The sequence below is a fragment of the Phoxinus phoxinus genome, assembly GCF_949152265.1.
Source record: "Phoxinus phoxinus genome assembly, chromosome: 8".
Taxonomy (NCBI): domain Eukaryota; kingdom Metazoa; phylum Chordata; class Actinopteri; order Cypriniformes; family Leuciscidae; genus Phoxinus; species Phoxinus phoxinus.
The window spans coordinates 12,492,703-12,514,841 of record NC_136883.1 but is presented as its reverse complement, the minus strand read 5'-3'; the positions used below and the strand labels follow the sequence as shown (position 1 = coordinate 12,514,841).

The window sequence follows — 22,139 nt, the reverse complement described above, 5'->3', positions numbered from 1 at the left end:
TTCTTATTAATTCTTGCTTTCCCTGGGAATCGAACCCATGACCTTGGCGTTGCAAGCGCCTACCCTACACTCTACTGTTTGAGCTACAGAAAAGGTACCGGTAATTTGAATGCTTCCAAATCAATTAGATCTCACTGCGATGTTATTAATTTTGCGGTGAAATCAAACGCTTTCTCACTGGATCTTCCAGCGCTGTGTAATAACAGTGTCCCATGATTGAGATCGGCCAACGAGTAAACCTGTTCAGAGCTCGCGCTGAGCGGATTCGTAACTTTCGTTTTGTTTCTCGTATCTTATGTAACAGAAGTCGCACCTCTTATCAATTGCACAACGTGGTGGTCACACCAGTGCGACCTCTTGTCACCCATTTGGTCGCAGTCTGGAGCCCTACTTGCTTAAAGTGTGGCTCTTTTCCCCTTCAACTTCATAGAAGCCAAAGTTACGCTAGATTTTAACGCAGAGGCTGCCGGTCGGATTTCTCCCTCAACCATCATGCGTCTCTGTTATGGATCATATAGCCATGCTGCCAGCTCCGCCCTGGTCTCCCGAGCTGTCAGCCTCCAGGGCAAAACACCCTCCCACCCCCGGGATGTTACATGGCGTGAGGACACGCCTTCCGGGAGGGGGGGTGACTGTCACAGATCATCCTTGTCACCTCCTCTGCACTATATTTTCCATCACCCTGCTTGGCTTTCACCTGCACGTCATTCATGATCACACACAACTGCACCTCATCATCACCGCCTCTATAACTACAGACACCTCACCCTAGCTCAGGGTCCGGTCTCGTTTTCACATTGTGGACATCTCCCTGTCTCCAGCGTCCTCCCTATCTCCAGTGTCTCGTTGTTCCACGACGTCTCCTTTCCCACCTGTGTTCATCTGCCTTGTCACCCACCTTATCCCTACCATCATCCTCTCCCTTTGTCGCTTTTAATAAAACACCCTGTTAATCACCAATCATCCTCTCCAGAGTCTGCATTACATAACAGAAATAACCGCAGAGGCAGGAAGGTCTGTACTCATCATTTATGTGTAGTTTACTGATCAGAGACTCTTTGCCCATCTGCATGGTTATAAAGTGCACCAAACTTTACTGCAATGCACAGAGGTGCTGCCTGTTGTGTGGCCAAGTGATTGTGGGTTTCTTAAACTTTTCTGAAACATTATAATCATGCACTATCACAGTGATGCTTTCTGTATTAAAACTGCGTAGCTGACATATTCAAGCTTTATAATGAGATCTATAAGCAGCTGGACAGAGTCAAACAACATGCAGGGCAAAGACGCACTGCAGCCCTGGAAAAAATACACAAGGGCAGTTACAGTAATTTCCACTGCTACTGAAACACACTAGCAACACTGTGTGTGAGTATTTGTGCATAGTTTTCCTGTTACATGAATTAACTTAGAGAGGAATTAAAGCTCTGGTTTTCTGATGTTAATGAATACTTATCAAAGGACTTTTGAGCACTTCATTTCCATTGCTTGTGATTGCTTGCTTTAATTTTTGGCTTGTGAATGTGGAGTACCTCATCTGTTGTAACGATGTATAGTCCACTGGAGGCAAGCTTGTTGAGAACCCAAGTGCAATTTATTAACAAACATAAAACAAAGGCATGGCGAGGCATGGAACTAAAAAACAAGAACATAGACAGGAAAACAATCAATCAATACTAGACAAAGACACAGGGCAAACAATAGACAGGGAAACAATCAATCAATACTAGACAAAGACACAGGGCAAACAAACATGAGGGCTTAAATACACAGACTAAGTACAAGACAAGGAACACCTGTGAACAATGATCAGACGATTAACCAATGACAAGACACATGGCAGGATCACATGACAAACAGGGAATCACATGACAAGAGACCGAAACATGACAATGACAAGAACAAACAACAAAACCCACACCGTGACAACTTATTAATTTAGATCAATTATATACACTGAACAAAATTATAAACGCAACACTTGTTTTTGTCCCCATTTTTCATGAGCTAACCTCAAAGATCTAAGACTTTTTCCATGTACACAAATCTGTCTAAATCTGTCTTAGTGAGCACTTCTCCTTTGCCGAGATAATCCGTCCACCTCACAGGTGTGGCATATCAAGAAAACCAGTGAAGAGAACACCTCTCCAAAGTGCCAGACGCCATCGAATGTGAGCATTTGCCTACTCAATTCGGCTACAACGACGAACTGCAGTCAGGTCGAGACCCCGATGAGGACGACGAGCATAGAGATGAGCTTCCCTGAGACGGTTTCTGACAGTTTGTGCAGAAATTCTTTGGTTATGCAAACCGATTGTTGCACCAGCTGTCCGGGTGGCTGGTCTCAGACGATCTTAGAGGAGAAGATGCTGGTTGTGGAAGTCCTGGGGTGGTTACATGTGGTCTGCGGTTGTGAGGCTGGTTGGATGTACTGCCAAATTCTCTGAAACGCCTTAGGAGACAGCTTATGGTAGAGAAATTAACATTCAATTCACGTCAACAGCTCTGGTGGACACTCCCGCAGTTAGCATGCCAATCGCACGCTCCCTCAAAACTTGTGACAACTGGCATTGTGCTGTGTGATAAAACTGCACATTTTAGAGTGGCCTTTTATTGTGGCCAGCCTAAGGCACACCTGTGCAATAATCATGCTGTCTAATCAGCATCTTGACATGCCACAACTGTGAGGTGGACGGATTATCTCGGCAAAGGAGAAGTGATCACTAACAGATTTAGACAGATTTGTGAACAATATTTGAGAGAAATACGCCTTTTGTGTACATAGAAAAAGTCTTAGATCTTTGAGTTCAGCTCATGAAAAATGGGAGCAAAAACAAAAGTGTTGCGTTTATAATTTTGTTCAGTGTATATAGCCGCTCTGGAGTAAACAGTGATGACATCACAGCGGCTATATACACTGAACAAATTATTTGTCCAGTTCAGTTCAGTTCTCATACAATGGTGTCAATGCAGGCAGATCAATAATATTGTTGAATATTAATGTCCCCAACTAAGCAAGCCAAAAGCCAAAGGCGACAGTGGCAAGGAACCAAAACTCCATCGGGTGACAGAATGGAGGGGAAATTTTTTTTGGGAGAAACCAGGCTCAGTCCCCCCCCAGTTCTCCTCTTCAAGCAGATTGTATTAAAAAAATATTTCCTAGAACATGTATTCGAAAGGTTTTGTATAATTAGAGGCAATACTGTCACATAGACTGATCTGCAGCTTCCAAAGAAATATTGTTTCTATTCAAAATGGGCTTCCTTAAAGAGGCTTAAAGTGACCTCCACCTGTGTGATCCTTGACCTTGTATGACCGTTCATCTGTTGCCACTTACAAATAACTTCATACCTTGTGATACAAACATAGTAACTCAAGTGTGAACAGATTACAAAGAAGAAATGTATCAATTCTTACAACCAACCAGTGTGGGTATATATAAACATAAGACACTTAAAACACATAAATAAATAATATATATATTTATATATATGATTTTGTCAAAGGTTTAATAGACACAGGTGGATCGTTGTCATTTAGGAATGAGATTGTGTGGGTGTTTGAATCGAGATTGCAATTTTTTGATTAATAAATGGTTAATCGTGCAGCTCTAGCTGACAGATTACTAGGGCTGTAACGATTTACGATATTAAACCGAAATCGCGACACTCAGATCCACGAACCTGTGTCGCGGTGCGAGAAGGCAGATCGCGATCGACACACGTACTTCCCAGACTTACCTTTTTCGTCCAGAATAGATCCTAGCGCTGTGACGGGGTCTTTTACATATTAGGTATGGGAATTTCAAGCAAAAATAATATTCGAAGATCGCTGGGTATCATTTGATTATTATTCACAGATCGCACTTCTCCCTCCACACGCACACACACACAAGCAAACACCAGAGCAAGTGAGCAAAGCGTGCGGTGTGTGTGTGTGTGGGGGGGGGGGGGGGGGGGGCGCGCGTGAACTGGAGCTCGATCATAAACGAATCGAAACTTATATAGAAAGCTTGAAATACTTAGGCTACTTGATTTAACGTTAATTCAAAACATAAAGAAATGGCTGCTTAGGCTAATTCGTAGGAAGTGTGCATTTCTCTATATAGGCACTTTGTGGCAAGCGTTGAGACGCGGGTCATGCGGAATGGAAATGTATTATTTGTGGTTTACAGCAGACAGTAAGCCTCGGTTACCTCAGAATAATTTTTAACATGCTCGAATCATCTCCACAATGGAGTATAGTTCTGTTTGTTTTTCAAAAGTATTTTGTTACAAGAAAACAGAGTTATAGCTTTAGCTATTTATTTATTTATTTATTTGGCTTTTAAAATCCTCCCTCCTCGCAAGAATCGCGGTTTGTATCGAATCGTGGGTCAGAAATCGGGATACGAACCGAATCGTGGGTTTGCTGTATCGTTACAGCCCTACAGATTACACATCAATACCTATTGGCTTAGGCTATACCATAAGTTGATGGGCTGACAGTTTAAAAGTAGAAGACATGTAGTCATACATGTAACATGATAGGAGATTGCTGGCATTACATATCAAGAACCAATCAGCTTCCGCCACATAGCCGGCACTCTGTTACTCAGCAGAAATACTACAGTACTTACAATAAAGTCTATGAGAGTATGCAAACTTTTCTCAGAACTGACAGTTGAGTAGCTTTATGCTTTGTAGTAAATTTTAAAATTGTGCAGCCAAATGTATACAGTGTCTGAGGTGACAGATTTGTTGTCTTTTGGATAACAATCTTATCCCTGCTGCATAAGAGACTAAAGCTATTTCTGCTAGGACTCAGTGATGCTGTCTTATGTTGTATGATGTGTTTCTGATAATGTTAGCCAAGAGCTCAGATCTAAACATAGGCAAAGTTTGTCACTCCAGCAGCAGGTCCTGAGACAGCTCCCATTACACCAGCGCTATTTTAGACACACCCAGAGACAAACAGCAATTCTGCTTTTTATCTCATCTCACAGACCCACAGGCTGGACCCAGACCCAGAGGAAAGAGAAAAGTGTTGGTTAAAAAGAACATTTCACACTAGTAAGAAACCCACCTCTTTCAACCCTCTACGCACATCTTGGTAACATATAAAAATCAGTTGATCTTTATAAAATGGCACAGCCTTTTATATATCTTTATCTCAGCCAGAAAATAGATATTTTTTTATGTTATTGTTACCGATCCGATAAGAAAATTATGCCGATATATTAAAGCCAACAGATAATGTATTATTTTCTGCTGAGCAACTTCAGATGTGCACTGTTTGCCACACACACACAACAGTTCTGTACACTTGCTGGTAAAGACTAGTCGTATATAATAGAATATTGGCCAATATTGGGGCATTTTGAGATTATCAAGATCGCCCGATTAGCATGCCCAATTGGCCAATTATAAAACAAGTTGTAGTTTTCCCTTGTCTGTGGTCAATAATCTATATTGTATAAAGGTTGTGCTTTACCTAACTTTTCAACTTGTTGGCCCTTTGAAGGCCCTGATATACTCATGGCAAAGTTATATATAAAGTATTTTTTTTAAAGCGCCTAGCGACAAATCTAGCGACTTTTTGGACAAACCTTAGTTACCTTCCAAATGTCGCTAGTACTGTCCTGTGAGCGCAAGGTCTTGCTTTCCTGCAGCAGTCACACCTCTCTCTGCGTCTACTCTGTTCAGTGAGCGGCTGAGAGGAGCAGCACATTCCGTTCACAGCATGGACGATGACATGAGCCTTGTTTAAACTTTAGCCTGGCTCCGCACAGCAAGCCTCCGTTCACTGCGAGGGCTCCTCCTCAACGGACAAAGAGTTTATACTTGAGGTGCTCGCTTGTCGCACAATGTTTGATTTTATTACACTTCACTAGGGATGCTAATGATCGGCCGCAGATTGGTATCGGCTAATAATAACATTCTATGATTGGTTAGATTGGTTTTCACTATATTTGGCCGATCTCACAAACCAATACCAATACGTCAAACTTAAGCTCCACAGTCACCTGTCATGTTCTAAAGAAATATCACGTGGAGGAACAATGACTAAAAGTTTTAATACAATGAACCTAATTCGCTGCCTGTCATCTGCTCTTGGTGTCATCTCCACACACACACACACACAGAGCAGACAGCTACAGGGAAACTGAGCGTGTGTGATTACCTGCATCTGTCCTTCAAGTCAAGTCAAATATTTGTATAAAAAAAAAATCAATTTGCCATCAGTTGTCAGAAGATGAAAGCGTTGTCATTGTATTCTTTCAAAATGTAAGGCGATTTCCCATGACTGGCATTAGCGCTGTTCAATTCATTGACTCAATCCCGTAGATCTCTATAAATTGAAACATCAGCTTCAGCGTTACCCAGGTGGCGCGTTGCTCGTTGATTGAGCAAGGCTTATCTTATATAATAGGCTCTCTTTGTAAATGTAAGCAATTAACAAGCGCATACTGGGTGTTGGTAAGATGCCGGTACAGACGTACCTGTTCAGCCTTCTTTGGAAGTGGAGCCGTGCGCAAAGTTACAAAAAAATGCTGTGCACACTGTCACACCGCAATGCGGTCTCGTGCACTAAACACGCACAATTGGCCACACTGCGATGAAATAATTTGTGTTGCGTGCACCTGGATGTATGTGAGCATGGATTAGGAGAGAAAACAGATGTGATGTGCCTACATTAGGCAGAATTAAAATAATACGCGATTACGACACAAATATGCTAATTGACGCATGACTTCATCTAGCAACATTTATCGAATTTACCACCCAAAACAAACTCCAAATGAACTTCACTTTGGCCTGGTTTTGTTTGAAATTACGTGACACCAGTTTGTTTTTCAATTTCACTTAAAGTATATTAGATATAAAGTAAATACAGCCAAGGGTCAAATAGCGCACTTTCTGCGTCTGCGTGGGAGAAAATAACGGTCTACACCAGTAGGTGGCAATAGTCTACATTTGTTCTTCAAAAAGGGAAACTGAAGCTAGAACTGCAGATGTACAAACCGTAAACAAAGCAGCCCTTGATTAGCATTTTAAATATGAGTCATGTTGATCAGTTGGTCTTAACTTTCTTCATTCCAGAAGGCCGTCATTATGAAAATGTTTGTGTATTGGAATTCTCAGGCTGTGTGTGTCCTCTTGATATCGTCATATGCTTGCTTTCATTATTTTAATTATTCTTCTTATGCACTGGTTTACTATTGCCAATCAGAGTGATCTCTCCCACTGACTGCTGATTCAACAAGCTCAATCGGCCAAAAAGCCAGCAATTGCCAGAAACCAGGTACAAGTGCCAATGTGGAACACACCAAAAAAACGTATCCTCTTCTAGGTGCAGATGCTGCTGGTAAGAATTATTCTCACACATCTGACAGCAGGATATAATAGCATATGATGTGAAATCCAATGAGAGTGTTATGTGCGATTATTAAAAGATGCTCTATAAAATCTAGTTTAAAGAAAGTACATTGAATATATCTCTGTCTCGCTCATAATTTTGGCTTGGGACACTGTATACAAGCTGCTATCTTTGAAATGGTTCTCTTCCTTGCAGGCTTGTGCAAAATTCAGAATTTCAGAATTGGCCTCCATTCAATTCATGAATTGGAATTTGAATTGACTCCGCCCCACAGGAAGTTTAATTTTAATTTTAATTGGAATGACAGGAAGTGGAATTAAATTCATGGCCATTCAAAGAAATTCCACACAGTCACACAACAGAAAGAATGGGTTGAATCTCACATACATTCAGTGTTAGGAAGGTTACTTTGGAAATGTAATTGCTTACTGGTACAAATTTCCCATTATAAATGTGGTTTGGATTACTTTATATGCATTAATTCATCAATGCAAAGCAATTTCCTTTTAATTTGATTAATAACTGATTGAATTACACATTTTACCTCAGTAATACAACTAAATACAATTACATTAATTTTGTAATTTAATAACATAACCACGTAACTAGTCACTCCTCAACCCTGCATACATTTTGTTCTAAAATATAGATAATGATCAAATTATTGAAATAAATTACCTCCTCAATGTTGTTGAATTAGTTGTGTTCTTCCAATGTTATTTTCATTTCAAACAAAGTAATCAAATAACACAAAGTGCATATGCAATCATATCTGACATACACTGTAAAGGTTGTTAAACACTTCACTTAAAATATGTATATGAATTTCTTAGAATTTTTATTGAATTGCAATTCTGCTTCCTTTAATTCAAATTCGAATTGTAATTCTAGATCCTGTTTTTGACATCAATTCAAATTCAAGATTTGAATTGGAATTCAGGAGTCATTCTCAGTTCAATTCTGAATTGTGCACAAGCTTGCTCCCTTGTACACTTTTACATGTACGCTCTTCTCCCTCTCACACAGATGTTCACCCTGACATTATATCCAGCACTCCAACACCTGTTCAACCATAATCACTACCATACCACAACTCAAAAATCTCTCACAGCTCAGATGACCACAGGTTCTCCATCTGTTTGTTTTTCTTACAAGGCCGCCTTCTGACTATAGGTGAGGTGATATAAATACTGTGCTGACTATTGACTACACAAAATAGGAAATACATTGGAAAAAAACATAGCCTAGTTCATTGGAGGAATTATGCCATGTAGCAATCAATACCAGCAATACACTAAAGGCCTGTTAATGTAAAAACATACACAGCATGTAAAACATATCTGCGGCTGCACAAACTGACATCCTCTGTAAGCAGATCAAGGCAAGAGTTCATAGAGAGGAGGAGGGTGTCAGAAAAAAGCTCTGATTTTGTTTTTTTTGTTTTTTCTTTTCCTTCAGTTTTTTCTTGTTAATAAATCTGCAGTTATCTCAGATCTGTTTTTCGCTTTGTCATCACCCACTTGCACCTTTTCACTATGCAAAAGAAAAACATGCTACATCCTTGATCTTTATTCCGTGACAGCGACTTTTAGGTTTGACAAAATATTAGTTTGGCTCTATGAACCTGAAGCTATACTGTTTATAGTTCGATTTTGAATGCAAAAATACTCTCTACCTCAAATGAACATATACTTTAAATCAAATGAGTAACTTTTCAACACAAACAGCAAGTGATTTAAGGTAGCAAAAGCAATCCTTCTTGCGGTTTCATTCAAGTGATCAAGCAAACACCATATTGAAGTTTATCCTTCATCTGCCACTTACAGCCAGGAATTCTGCTGGTAAATGGATAAATTAACAGATGATCAAATCATTGCCAGGTGAATGTGAGGGTTTTCTGGGTCCTGTTCATCTAACTTGAACTGTGCATGAGAAGATTACAGCATTGCTGTAATCTATTTTCTCTACGTTTTAGCCTCACATTGGTTTGGACACTCATCGGAAGTCCTTGCATACATTATGAATCAGTTTATCTGATAATCGCATCAAAGCAGTTGGTAGTCGAAACGACTGCACTGCCTGGTGAGCTAGTGACAACTGCATGAGCATTTGTGCTAAAAGTGTAGTCAGAGGAGAAGATTGTTGTTGCCATAGCTTTAGACCGAAACAAATCCCACACACACAAAAAAAAAAAACTGACAGGTGTGCAAAGGATTAGGTTGAAGAACAGAGAACAGTATGGCCAAACCGTTATACAGAAACAACTAGAGTATGTACTATGTCAAGTGTCAGGGGCGTTTCCACCGAGGAGCTAAGTGAGACAGTGACAATAATCGATATTACAAAAAATTAAAAATTTTGATCCTCTGATCTCCCCATGGATTCCCTGTGCCAATGCATTGATGAAATTAACAGTTGGCTGTGCCAAAACTTTTTTCAGTTAAACAAGGACAAAACAAGTCATTACATTTGGAAAAAAAATAAGCAAAGCAATAGCTAATCAGCATAATATTATCTCAAAAATATTGCAAGAATTAGATGCTTTGTTTCCAGTCACTAGAGAAACATGTTCATGATTTCATCACCAGCAGGGTGGACTATTGTAATGGACTGCTCACTGGCCTTCCCGAAAAAACATAAGACAGCTGCAGCTCATACCAATACCAATATCATACTCATACCAATAACACCAAGCTGCTGCCAGGATTCTCAGCAGAACCAGAAAATATGAACATATTAGACCAGTCCTTAACACTGGCTTCCAGTTACATTTAAAATTGACTTTAAAATACTATAACTTGTTTATAAATCAGTCAATGGCATGGACCTCAGTAGATTGCAGATATGCTCACTGAGTATCACTCAGATCATTAGGATCAAGACAGTGAGAAATTCCAAGGGTTCACTCAAAGCAAGGCTGTAGATGGAACCAGTTTCCAGAAGAGATCAGATGTGCTCCAACAGTAGTCACATTCAAATCCAGACTCAAAACACATCTGTTTAGCTGTGTATTTACTGAATGGACACTGCACTACTGTATGTCTGACTGTTTAATACATTTAAAATCAGTTTTAACCAATTTCTTACTCTTTGTTTATATTGTCATTCTTATTTCCTTGTTGTGATTATTTTATGATTCTTTTCAATTTTATATTACCATGGTGTATAAAATGTGCTATGTAAATAAATTCACCTTGCTTTGCCTTATGTAGCTCCGCCCCTGCAGCACTGTGCTTGTTGTATTCTGCCTTACGGTTTGTATTTTCACAGCATGAAGGTAAGATCTTACGGATTTATAAATGAACCGCTCTTTTTAAAACCTTTCTGGTCTACTGACATTTGTTATGACCTCTGCTTCAAACCTTACAATGCTCATGGCTCATGATAATTTACATTAACTCTACAATGAGAAAATCAAATCACTTACAAAACAACTAAATGTTAAAACAATGCCATTGGCCAAAGTTGCTAAGTCCTAAACTCATTTATTTAAATAAATAAATAATTAATAAACCACTAATATAGCCTATGTACTGTAAGTGAAGGCCATTCCATTTACAAAGAGTATGTGTCAAACCAACACAATTTAACACACCATTGTAAACTGTGTCAAATATCTATAGTGAGGCAACAAGTTTACAATTACTGATTGCATGCACTTAAAGCACAGTGTTTACACCTTGTTGTGAACATGAACTATTGTAAACATGAATTATTATCTTTATACCTGCAAGGTAAATATAAATCTTTTTTTTTTTGCTGCTGCTGCTGTTTCTTCCGGATTTAGGGGCTGTAAATACGACACTGTTTTCAACTAAAAACGTAAAACTTTTTTTAAGTGTGTGATCTAACAGGCACATGGTAGCGAGTCATTTAAAAACAGCAATAAACTCCAGCAAAATAAAGTAGTTACATGTAATTATGCATAATTTATTGTTATTACCATGTAACATATGTAACAAGAACACTGTAAAATAAAGTGTTACCGTGCTTGTCTATTTCTTCTGGTCCATGACTCCCCCTTGTGCTGTAGGCCTATAAAAGAGCGCAATAATCGCGGTTGTCTAAAACAAACAACATTCGATCAATTAATCGTGATCAGACGTTATTATCCCGACAGGCCTAAACGCACCCTTAGCTGATATTTTCTCTGCATTGTGTCTGTCATTTTGTAAAATAGTGCAATTACAGAATATGTCAAGTATACACAAGTATAAACACAAATGTGTTGGTTTGCGTCAGGACCTAAACTATGGTTTGCCTCCATGAACTAAACTAAGTGGGTGCTTCTGCTTCTCAAACAGAACTCTGGCCTAGCAAGGAAGCATATCTCAGCGATCCCGTCATCAATCGCCATATCAATTTGAAGGGTCCTTGGAAGGCAGCTTTCGTTTTGCGTCCTTCAATCAGCTAATTTTGAATGATGAATCATCATGAATATATATATTTTCATAACGTGACCATGAGGTGGGAACATGTGTGACATTGCCATGCTCAATTTCAAGACTATCTCATTCTAGCGTTTAATTAAATTACAAGCCTCTGAAGGACTGGACTAAGAAGCACACTGCCTCACTAGGACGCTGCCTTCCAATTGAGAAGCACCTAGCATGTCAGTTAAGAGAAACATACAAAATGTGCAGTGCGAGTGGTGTCAGGATTGAAAATAGATGTTACACTAACTCGTCAGTTTGCCCATTTTGCTGCAAGCATGACAAAAGTGATGTGATTTCACATAGACAGAGTAATGCGCCAAGAGCATTGGAGGTGTTGCATCCTCTCATCACTTTTCCAAAGTATTTCTTGATTCAATCCACAATAAAGGAGCGATTAGAACTACTAGAACTCAACAAACTCATGAACGGCAAAAGAGATGCTGTCTACCTCTGAAATATTATCCCTAAATAGATGTTAAATCGAATCTAATGGTTAGTATGATGTCTTGAAATGTTAATAGAGATTAAGTTTAAAGAAAATCTCAACACACCGTAAAATCCTCCTCAAAAACGTTACTAATTAATCCCATGGAGAACATTGTAGTGGCGAGATGCACATCATTTTCATTTGTGAACAAAAGTTCCTATTGATATTATCTACAAACTGTGCCTCATGTAACCCTGGTACAAAACACAGTAAAACTTTACTTTGATGTTTAAACATTTTTTCACAGTATTTCATAAATCATGTAGTCCTTCATGCTGTCTTTTCCTTTTTTCTCTTTTTTTTTAGAATAAGAGTAGCTGCCCAATTCATTAATGAATCATTCTTTTTGATCTGAGGTGACCTCACCCCAGCTAACAGGGAACGTTCTCAGAACTTTGACTAACATTCTGGCAAGGTTATAAACAAACATTCTTCCAGTATTGTTAATAGATTGTTTGTACAAAGTGATCTAGTCTTTAAAGTCCCTGTAAAGTCAAAATTAAGTATGTGTTCTGAGTTTGTCTATCAAAATCTTGAAAAAATGAGCAATAGTCTCAGCTCTCAAACGCCGGGGGCGTGTCCGCTGGCTGCGCTGAAACCACGCCCACTCGCGGGAACGCTCAGCTGCAGTCGCCACACTCAACTGTGGAGAGTTACTGTGGACGACTAACGTTTCCAACTATAGTTATAACATAATAAGCACACAAGGTAACTTACACTCATTTGTGGGCACGCACTGCCGATGATGGCACAGTTGTCGGCGCGACGGGAGGATGAAGGCCGAGGCGGGAGATAGTCGGTTCGGCCCCATTCACCAGTAACAGGATTATCAGTGAATCCCAGTTGTCTCCCGACGAAAGTTTATAAAACTATCTCGTGTAAAATGATCATTACAGAGGCGGGTTTTGGCGGTGATCCTCAGCTCTCCATCAAGGTGGCTCTTCACAAAATGAATCCACCTCTTCTTGATGTGATCGTTTTTCGGAAAAATTTAAATAAGGACACCGATCTGTTTTGTACGTGATCGCATCCAGGTAGTACGTATTTCCGTGACGAAGGCATAGCTAGCTAGCAAACTGTAGGCTGTGGTGACTACTGTAGTGACTAAGAACAGTAAACTCGCGATTGAGCGGCAAACATTGCGAATGTGCTCTATTGTTAGGGGAGGGGCCAGCGTCAGGGGCTCCAGTGCGTCATCGAGCCACCGTTTTAGCCCCGCCCAAAAAATCCGGAACACAGCAATGGTGAAAAACTGTTTAACGGTCTAACTCCACAATTCAGTACTTCACAGTTCACAGTCTTTGTAATATGTTAGCAATACATTTCTAACATTTATAATGGGTTTAGATTTTTTTTTTAGAATTGCCTTTACGGGGACTTTAATAATATTCTCAAAAGGATAGCTTAAAACTGTTATACATTGTATAATAATTCTGGAATTAATTTTTTAGTTGGCCGTTCATCTAAAGTTTTTTAAATGTTACTAATTGGTTGTTCAAAGGTTGGTTGTTCAAAGACTTTTGAAAAGAGATTTCAAAGTCCAAGTTTTTGAAAAATTATACTGTTATTGTCTCCGTGTAAACTACAAAAATGTGACTTTGTGAAACCGTTGATGTCATGCGTGTTTAGTCTAGGCACATAGTTTATCTTTACAAAGTGACATCGCCAACTACAGGCCTGTACGGTGGCCCAGTAGTGCACAACACAACGATATTTTAAAAGCAAACATAAGTTCACAACACAATGAAATCAAGCCATAACACAAAGCAAATGCTCCCGACCACTAGGGGTCTCTCGAAGCATGGTAAAGTTACTGTAGTTTTCCTTGCCACTGTTCTATAGAGTCGTACAAAGATATCAATACCACAATTAGTTTGAACAGTATGTAACCATTGTATATAGACACGAAATGTTGTGCATTATAGCTGGATATTTATATTCGAGAATGCTTTGACGCGCTACCCCGGCAAAAACGTCTGCCAATTCCACCAAGTGGTTAAAACGTATAATTTGTATGAATTAAAATGACAATTAATTTGTAAAAACAAATATATTCCACAACTGTACTGAAAACTAATAAAAAACATTTTGTGCAGAAAGTTAACGATGGCGTAACAATCAGCATCTGAAACTCAACAATGGAGGCATGTTTCATGCTGCAATGCATGCTGGGTGTTAGCATAGTCCAAAACTCATTCATGACTCAAAGCATGCATTGCCGCATTAATAAATTATGCAGCTAAATTGTTGTGGCGAGCAGGACGAGGTCGAGGGCCGTGGGAGGACGGCGCGAGGCCGGTGGCGTGATTGATAATGATGCACCGATCTCTTATCTCTCACGGAGGAGCGGAAGCATAAAAGGAGGAGTGACGACAATGGGGATGGAGAGAGGAACAGGCCTGAGTTTATGTTGTGTTTTGTTTTATGATGTGTGGCGTCAGACCGTGAGGGACTGCCGTCTTTACTTTCGTTTTTGTATTTTGTTATTTGATGTCATTAAAATTGTTGAATGTTCGCCGGTTCCCGCCTCCCTCCCATAACAACGAACTTCGTTACAATTGTCTTACAATTTTCTGCTTTTATTTTAAGTTTGCTTTTTACTTCTATTGTCACCGTTGTATAGATTTGTATGAGTGTTGATGTCTTAATTTAAAACTCAATTTTTACACAAAAGATGTGGTAGCAGTTTTGAAAGCTCTTCATCTTTTCACAGTGTTACAGGGCTCTTTCTATCACAACAGCTTTTTTGTTCATTAATGCCACAACGTCACTATTGTTTGCTTGAAATGGGACTTCAATAAAAAAAACAGTGGCTTAAATCAATTTATCATAGTCATTTGACTGCCATACAAGCAAACATCTTAACCTTATCTGCTTTTCATCAATCTCTTTCTTTAGCAATACACAAACTTTCTCTGAAAACACTATTGCAATTGCTAAAAGAGACTTAAATGAACAAAAGTCAAGGATCAATCCCCATAATGGTGACTTCAAATGAAAGTTATTTTAAATAAATCATCAAAATTACCTAGCAAACACCTCTGTTAATTCTCAATAAGAACTTTTGCAAACATTTTAAAGAAACAAAGGCAAACTTGTTTGTAGCAAGTGAATATGGTAATGCTCTTTTGTTTTAAACTGTTATTTTATGTGTAGTTTACTTTTTTCTGTTCTTGTTGTTCCTATGTGATTCTGCTTGTTAACAGCAGGGGTCCAGTAGTGTTCATTTAACACTGAGGATTTTGCTGTGTATCAAGTTCCTTCAATGTTCTCCATGGGATTAATTAGTAACTTTTTTTTAAAGAGGATTTTACTGAATATTTCAGCAACATCATACTATGCTTTAAATCAGGTTTCCTCAAACTCGGTCCTGGAGGGCCACTGTCCTGCACAGTTTAGCTCCAACCCTGATCAAACACACCTAGCTGTGAGTTTCTAGTGATCCTGAAGACATCGATTAGCTTGTTCAGGTGTGTTTGGTCAGTGTTGGAGCTAAACTCTGCAGGACAGTGGCCCCCCAGGACCGAGTTTGAGGAACCCTGCTTTAAATTATGTTCTATTAACATTTGGGAAACTGGACATTTGTATGAAATGTGATTTGAAAAATGTGTTCAAATTGTAAGGATGTGGCACTTCTCATCCAGTGTGCTACCCCCTTTACCCGTTGTTTTGCTATAATGTTGGAAGCTCCTGGTTGGAGGATTTAATTTATAAACCGCCAAATTAACTTCTGAGTTTATATGCGTTCCTGCTACAGTTGATTTTCACCTGTATTTATTCAGAAAGTCCAGTTTTGGCACTTGTTATCTACTGAAGTGCATGTATTGTGTGTGCATTCTCCATACAGCAAAAATCAATAAATTAAACAAAATAAATTTCAAAAACCAACACAGATTTATCTTATTAGACATTTCCTTGTTCATTTAACCTGTGGTTTGATTCATGGTTTAGTTTTATCTTGCTTAATACAAACTTATACAATAATTTTAACACTAGTTCTTATTTTTCTGTAAAATCCTTCACAGAGTATCTCTTTCAGATAACAAACAATAACTTGTGCTTTGCATTATTCTTAAAAGATGTTGCTCACACTTTACCACATATGACTTCAACATACAGAGCTATTTGCTATCCATGACTAGCCCCTTCATTCAACTTCCAGAGAACAGCTTTCCTTATATCAGGAAACACCAAGAGTATATCATGGGAAGTGCTACAGGAACCAGGAGCAGGGTAAACGAAAGCAAAACATGCTCTATCAAAGCAGCAGCCTAGCATGCCTCCAGAATGTGACTATATGATACATTTAGCAAAAAATGTTGAGCAAAAAGTTTTGTTAGCAGTAACTCTGGTACCTTTACAAAGTTTCTGTAGCATTGAGAAACATTAAGTTAAACCAAACGCTCAAAAATGTAAACAAAACTGCACTACCTGTTTGAACCATGCAGCACAGACTATTTACCAGCTCAGCAGTTTAAACTAACTTAAAACCAGATGAAACAGACTCAACCTTCTCAAACGCACTGACAAAGAAAATAGTTGAAATCAATGAGTCATGTACAAGTTACAAGACCATTTCAATCCACAATTTAATCACCATCCTTCCAAACAATTACCATGAATTTACTCTAGTGAACTGTATTAACCATGACATTTTGGCAGAAATATGGTATAATTATTTTGAATATTACTGCTATTTATAGTGTCATATTTGTTGTATTGAATATATAAGTAAAGAAATACAATTACATTTGTATTATTAAACTATGGCTGTTTATTTTTCTTTTCTTTTCTGTTTTTCATAATTACCATGACAGTGAGGCGCCATAATTTTTTTTTACTGTAGTTACCATGGTCTAACCTTTTAAAAGTATGGACTGTGGAAGAAGACGAAACCCTAAGTAGAATTAAAATCAGTGTTCCAAATGTGCATTACAGTGAGACAAAATATGTAATGTTATTGCTGACTTTAGTTTGTGTGCTTTATTATTGGTCCCCCTATCCCACTGGTGCCAGCAAATAAAGTGCTGGTGGCACCATCTTTAAAACTTGTTTGCACCACTCTCATATGGTAGTCCTGCAGTAAAGAAAGTCATAAATACAGGTTGCTTCACACACACACAATCAACCAATAAATAAATAAACAAAAATAAGACGAGACACATTTTTGTTCAAAAACATAAAAAAAACATCTGCCTTGATATTAAGATCTATAGACAATATGTAAATCTGCCAATTACAGCTTAAAAACCCTCTCACAAAATGTCACATATAACGTGTCTCATTATATAGGTGGTTTTGTTTGAAACATCCTCAAAAAAGTCTGTTCTGTCTCTCTGAAAGACACTTACACAATAAATACATGCTCACACCTGGAGACCAACAAAAGCTTGAGTTGGCCTCTGTGAAGAATGTTTTTAAACAGAGCTTACAACTACTAGACTGTCTGCAAAATGTTTATTTCTTTAATGCGGCAGGCTCCATACTTGATCTACCCCCCGCTTGCTGTGGCCGCCCCACTCACTAGAAAGAACAGCAGTCTGCCATAAAACTTTAGTTTCAACACTTGGCTCACTCACTCATCAGTGCATCAGATGAACTTTTGCATGCTGGCCCAGAAACAGCTCCAGCCAAGCTGCCTAATAAACTGTGCTAACTGAAGCCCCAGAAGACTCTGAAAGACCATCTAGCGGTTGCTAGAAAAACAAAGTCATCTGAGGTTATAATGATTTTTTTTAAACATGTAAAACTGTTTGTAACCAATTGGACTATGAAAGAGTCTAAAGATTATGATGGAAAGCAATCTGGCCCACAACAGCCTTACCTTGTGTTGAGCAATTCCACCGACCGGCTTCATGTTCTGTCCAGCCAGAACCATGGACTTACAATCCACACAAGAGCCAATTGTTAACTGCTTGCCATTGTCAATTACCAGGGTCTGGCTGACCCTTGGGGCATAGAGGAACACAGGCAAGCGGTCAACGCACACCGCTTTCAGCCCAAGATGTCTCTTCTTTTCTTTCCTACAGAAAAAGCAGATGAATGTGTTGCAGTTATACTGGCGTGCCCAGGGGCTGCTGGACGGGCCTGATCCTGAGCCCTGGCTCTCATGTTGGGTCCACTGGCCCAGAAGGTCATGGTAGCACAGTGCACAGGCAGAAACAAGGCCCGTGGCATCAGCAGGGCGGGCACTGGGAGCGGGAGGGTGGACAGTTAGAAAAGGAAAAAAGGGTTCTCGCTCTCCACAACGCCCCGGAGGGTTAACATGAAGCTGATACTCTGTTCCTCCAGAGAGCTCCTCTCCACACAAGTAACAGATGGAGGTGTGGCTTGTGGTTGTTATGACAGTCTGAGAAAGGGTCGACAGAGGTCCTCTGGGGGGGGATACCAAGACTCCTCCCCTCCCCATGGCCAGGTGGTATCTCTCACGGAACATGCTGACGGAAGTAATGAGCTCCTCACTTAGACAGAGACAGTACTCTGCCCAGACCCCCTCCAAGATGCTGTGACATGCGACACAGCAGTGTACCTGTCCATTACGCACACTCTGAGCATTTTGAGGGCATTGTAGCTGGTTTATGAATGGGAAATACATTGCACTGCGGGATTTACTTGCACCAGCATGGGTAAATGCCGTCCTGACCTCTCGACCGCAGTCCTTCCCACATAGGTAGCAGGCCTCCCTGTGATTCTGTTGCAAGGAGGGGAGTGGGTGGATTTTTGGTAATCCATCCACACATTCATTCATGGCAGGTGGAGAAAGAGGGGTTGCAGCACCAGCGTTGAGGGGCACTACATAGAGTCGCTGGAGAACAGGCACATCTGCTAGCTCGAACCCTCGCCACTGTTGCATCAGGGAAGAGTGGCAAGTGGTACAAACCAGTGTATATCCACCCAGGTTTAGTGGCACAGCACCAGGTGGAGGGGTGTGGAGCCACAGAAAAGGAAAGAATGGTTCGCTGGACGCTCTCTCCTGCTTCTGCACAAACACTCTGAAGCGGCCCCCTGCTGAAAGCTTGATTCCACAAATATAACAGACGCATTTGTCAGCAGAAAGACTGGAGTGACATTTAGCAGCTTGACTGTGCTCTACATCAAAGTCTCTCTCCTCATCACTGGTGATGTTAATCTCGCAGCTGTCAGTCACGTCCAGATCACCGGTGGACGCATGTATCCACTGCTTATTACACGTAATGATGCCGTTATCCTGCAGTGGTGTGCGCACAGACCGACTGTCATGCTGCTGGACAGCCATGGACACAGATGAGTGCGATATGTGATTGGTCATTTTAGTCGCACGCCGATCTGATTTTGGTATGTCCTGAGCTGTGTAAACTCTGTTTGGATATCGCGCTGACTCAGGACTGCTTTTAACACTCATTGCGCTCTTTCTACCGCCTTCTCTTGAGGCTTTATTAGACGCACGGAAACCTGTGGCATTACTGCTATTCATGCACGCTGACAGGTCCAAGTCCTGCTCGGACAAGTCATTATCAGAGAATGAGGACATGTCCGACTCATTGCCGTCATAATTACTAACGCTCATTCTCCGCTCAAGATCGTAGGAAATGTTCCGTAAATCGCACTGGTATGGTCTCTTGAGCCAGTACATGCGCTTTTCTATGGGCGTCCTGTTGCGCTCGAATGAGTTCCACTGTTCGCGCAGGAAGCAGTGGCACACGGCGCACACCAGAGCGTCCCCATCCGGACCGATCTCCGGCGCGCCTGGAGCCGGGTCCTGGCCTTGCAGGAAAGGGAAAAATGCGCTATCCTTTTCTCGTTGGTATTTTACCTGTAAGCTCAGCTCTTTTCCCGGGGTCACTCCGCTCCCACAGATGAAGCAGTGGATGAAGAAAATCCCGTTGCGCTCGGGGATGCACACGCTGCCGGATAGAGCGCTCTCCTCCCCGTGCAAAGACGAAGCCATTCGCTGTAGCGCCTTGGAGGTCGGCGTGAGCTCCGGATCGTTCATAGTTTCATGCGCAAAAGTACTTCAGAATCACAAGCAGCGTGATTTCAAAGCCAGTCGCATTCTTTGTGCGTTTTCTCACATATGTAGCGCCATTGAGGAAAAAACTCGTTCACTCCGCAAACTCACTCGCTCCGCCGATTTCAGATTTGTGTGTCAGTGTAACAATCCAGAAACGCACAAAATTGGACCGTCGTCTGGAGTCACATCCTTATGAGGCGGCGTAATCCGTGTGCTGTTAGAGAGTAGAAAGTCTTAATAAAGTTGCCTGGCGAAGTTTCCTCACACTGTGGCTGTGAGACGACTGAACTGAACACAGCGCCATCTCTCTCACTCACTCAGTGTCACACACACACACACACACACACACACATATATATGCGCGCGTTTGTTTTACTCGCCTATAGTTACGACATCTCGACTTCCGTTGTTTTTATATTAGTATAACTAGTGAAGTCTGGCACACTAGTTGGTGTCAAACAGGTTTAACTATAGGCCTATTAATGGGGACATTTTTTAATAGTGATGACTGACATCTCACTGGTATCTATAGTTTTTTAAGCTATATCATGTGAATGATACTATTATTCTCTAACCTAAACATCACAGAAACCTGAGTAAAGCACTATATAAACACGATTTGGCCGCAGGTTTTACAATCACTTCTTGTGCAATCATGCTAGTCAGATGTAAAACATTTCAAAAATGATTTTGGTCAACCTCTGGTTATATAATATTAGCATTTATAAAACAAAATTTAACAAAATAGTGTTAAATGGTGTTCAAATGTAAATTAAAGTTGTTGTTTTTTATATAAAAGTTGAAATGTGTTATCAAAGTCTGTGGGAAAAGACCCATTGGCCATCACATACAGTAGCTGCTGGATTCACTGCTCTCATTCAGAATCCAGTCTCTGCTTGTAAGGATGATGTACTCAATTAATATTATTAATAACAGTAATCGACAAAGCTTACAGCATGAGAGTCGGTGTTGTGACATCAATATTCTTACGGAATTGAAAAACATGTTGTGCACAAACTGTTTTGCACAAAATGTTTAATTTTGTTAACTATTGTTAACAAACATTTGTTAACAACTGTATAATTTAGACACACATAAATATCAACAATCAGCATATGAATCTCAACAATTGTGTCAATCAACAAAAAGCTTCATGTTGCACTGCATGTCACCATAATCTAAAACTCATCTATGGCTCAGTATGCATTGGTACATAAAAGCATACCGCTGATTTGGGAACTATATTCTATATGCTATACAACTAGGCCAAGCACTGCTACTTGGGAGGAGTGCTTAGCGCAACACTCTGAGCGAACTCTCTGCTCCTCACCATGGGGCTTCTCAGGTGCTGCGAGCAAATCACTCCGCCGAAGTAGCAGTATGTGTACGGTTAGAAGATGGCTGTGTCTCATGTGACCTTGTTATTTGTACACGCTGTGACTATACAAATCACAACATGTAAATAGGAAAATGTTGGCGTTATTTTGTCACTTATTGGAAGCAGTATGCTAGCTGGAGCCATTTACCTCCAGTCTTTGTGCTAAGCTAGGCTAGCGGTGGGTCCGTCAGACAGAGTTACGGCACGCACAGAGATGAAAAGGGTATGTATGGACTTATCTAACTCTGGGGGATATGGTGAATAAGCTAAAGTGCCAAAAAGTGTATACAGTGGCCTATTTGTGATTTTAGAAGAGTACTCAACAAGAATATCTCATTGTCACAACACTACTGGTCTTACACTGCGTCACAGATTCGTGTCATGTCATATCTCCAATATCGCTTGGCGGCGGTTGGCTGCATGGATGAGAAAGTAATGACCAGTCTTCTGTCTTGTATGGCCAGCTCCTGACAAACCAGTCCATGTCGT

General features: G+C 40.2%; 1 protein-coding gene across 3 annotated transcripts in view; it reads right to left on the bottom strand.

Moving 5' to 3' along the window:
* gse1b (Gse1 coiled-coil protein b) overlaps positions 1-20,555 on the bottom strand; it is a 240,704-nt gene extending 220,149 nt beyond the window's left edge. The window contains exon 1 of one of the 3 annotated variants that reach the window (XM_079620097.1): positions 18,107-20,555. In XM_079620097.1, coding sequence (XP_079476223.1) covers positions 18,107-20,254 — 2,148 coding nt within the window. In that variant the 5' untranslated portion in view covers positions 20,255-20,555. Of the gene's footprint in view, positions 1-12,999; positions 13,333-18,106 lie in introns of those variants that run through there. The other 2 variants (XM_079620096.1, XM_079620099.1) reach the window with 2 other exon arrangements.
* Positions 20,556-22,139: the final 1,584 nt, after the last annotated feature.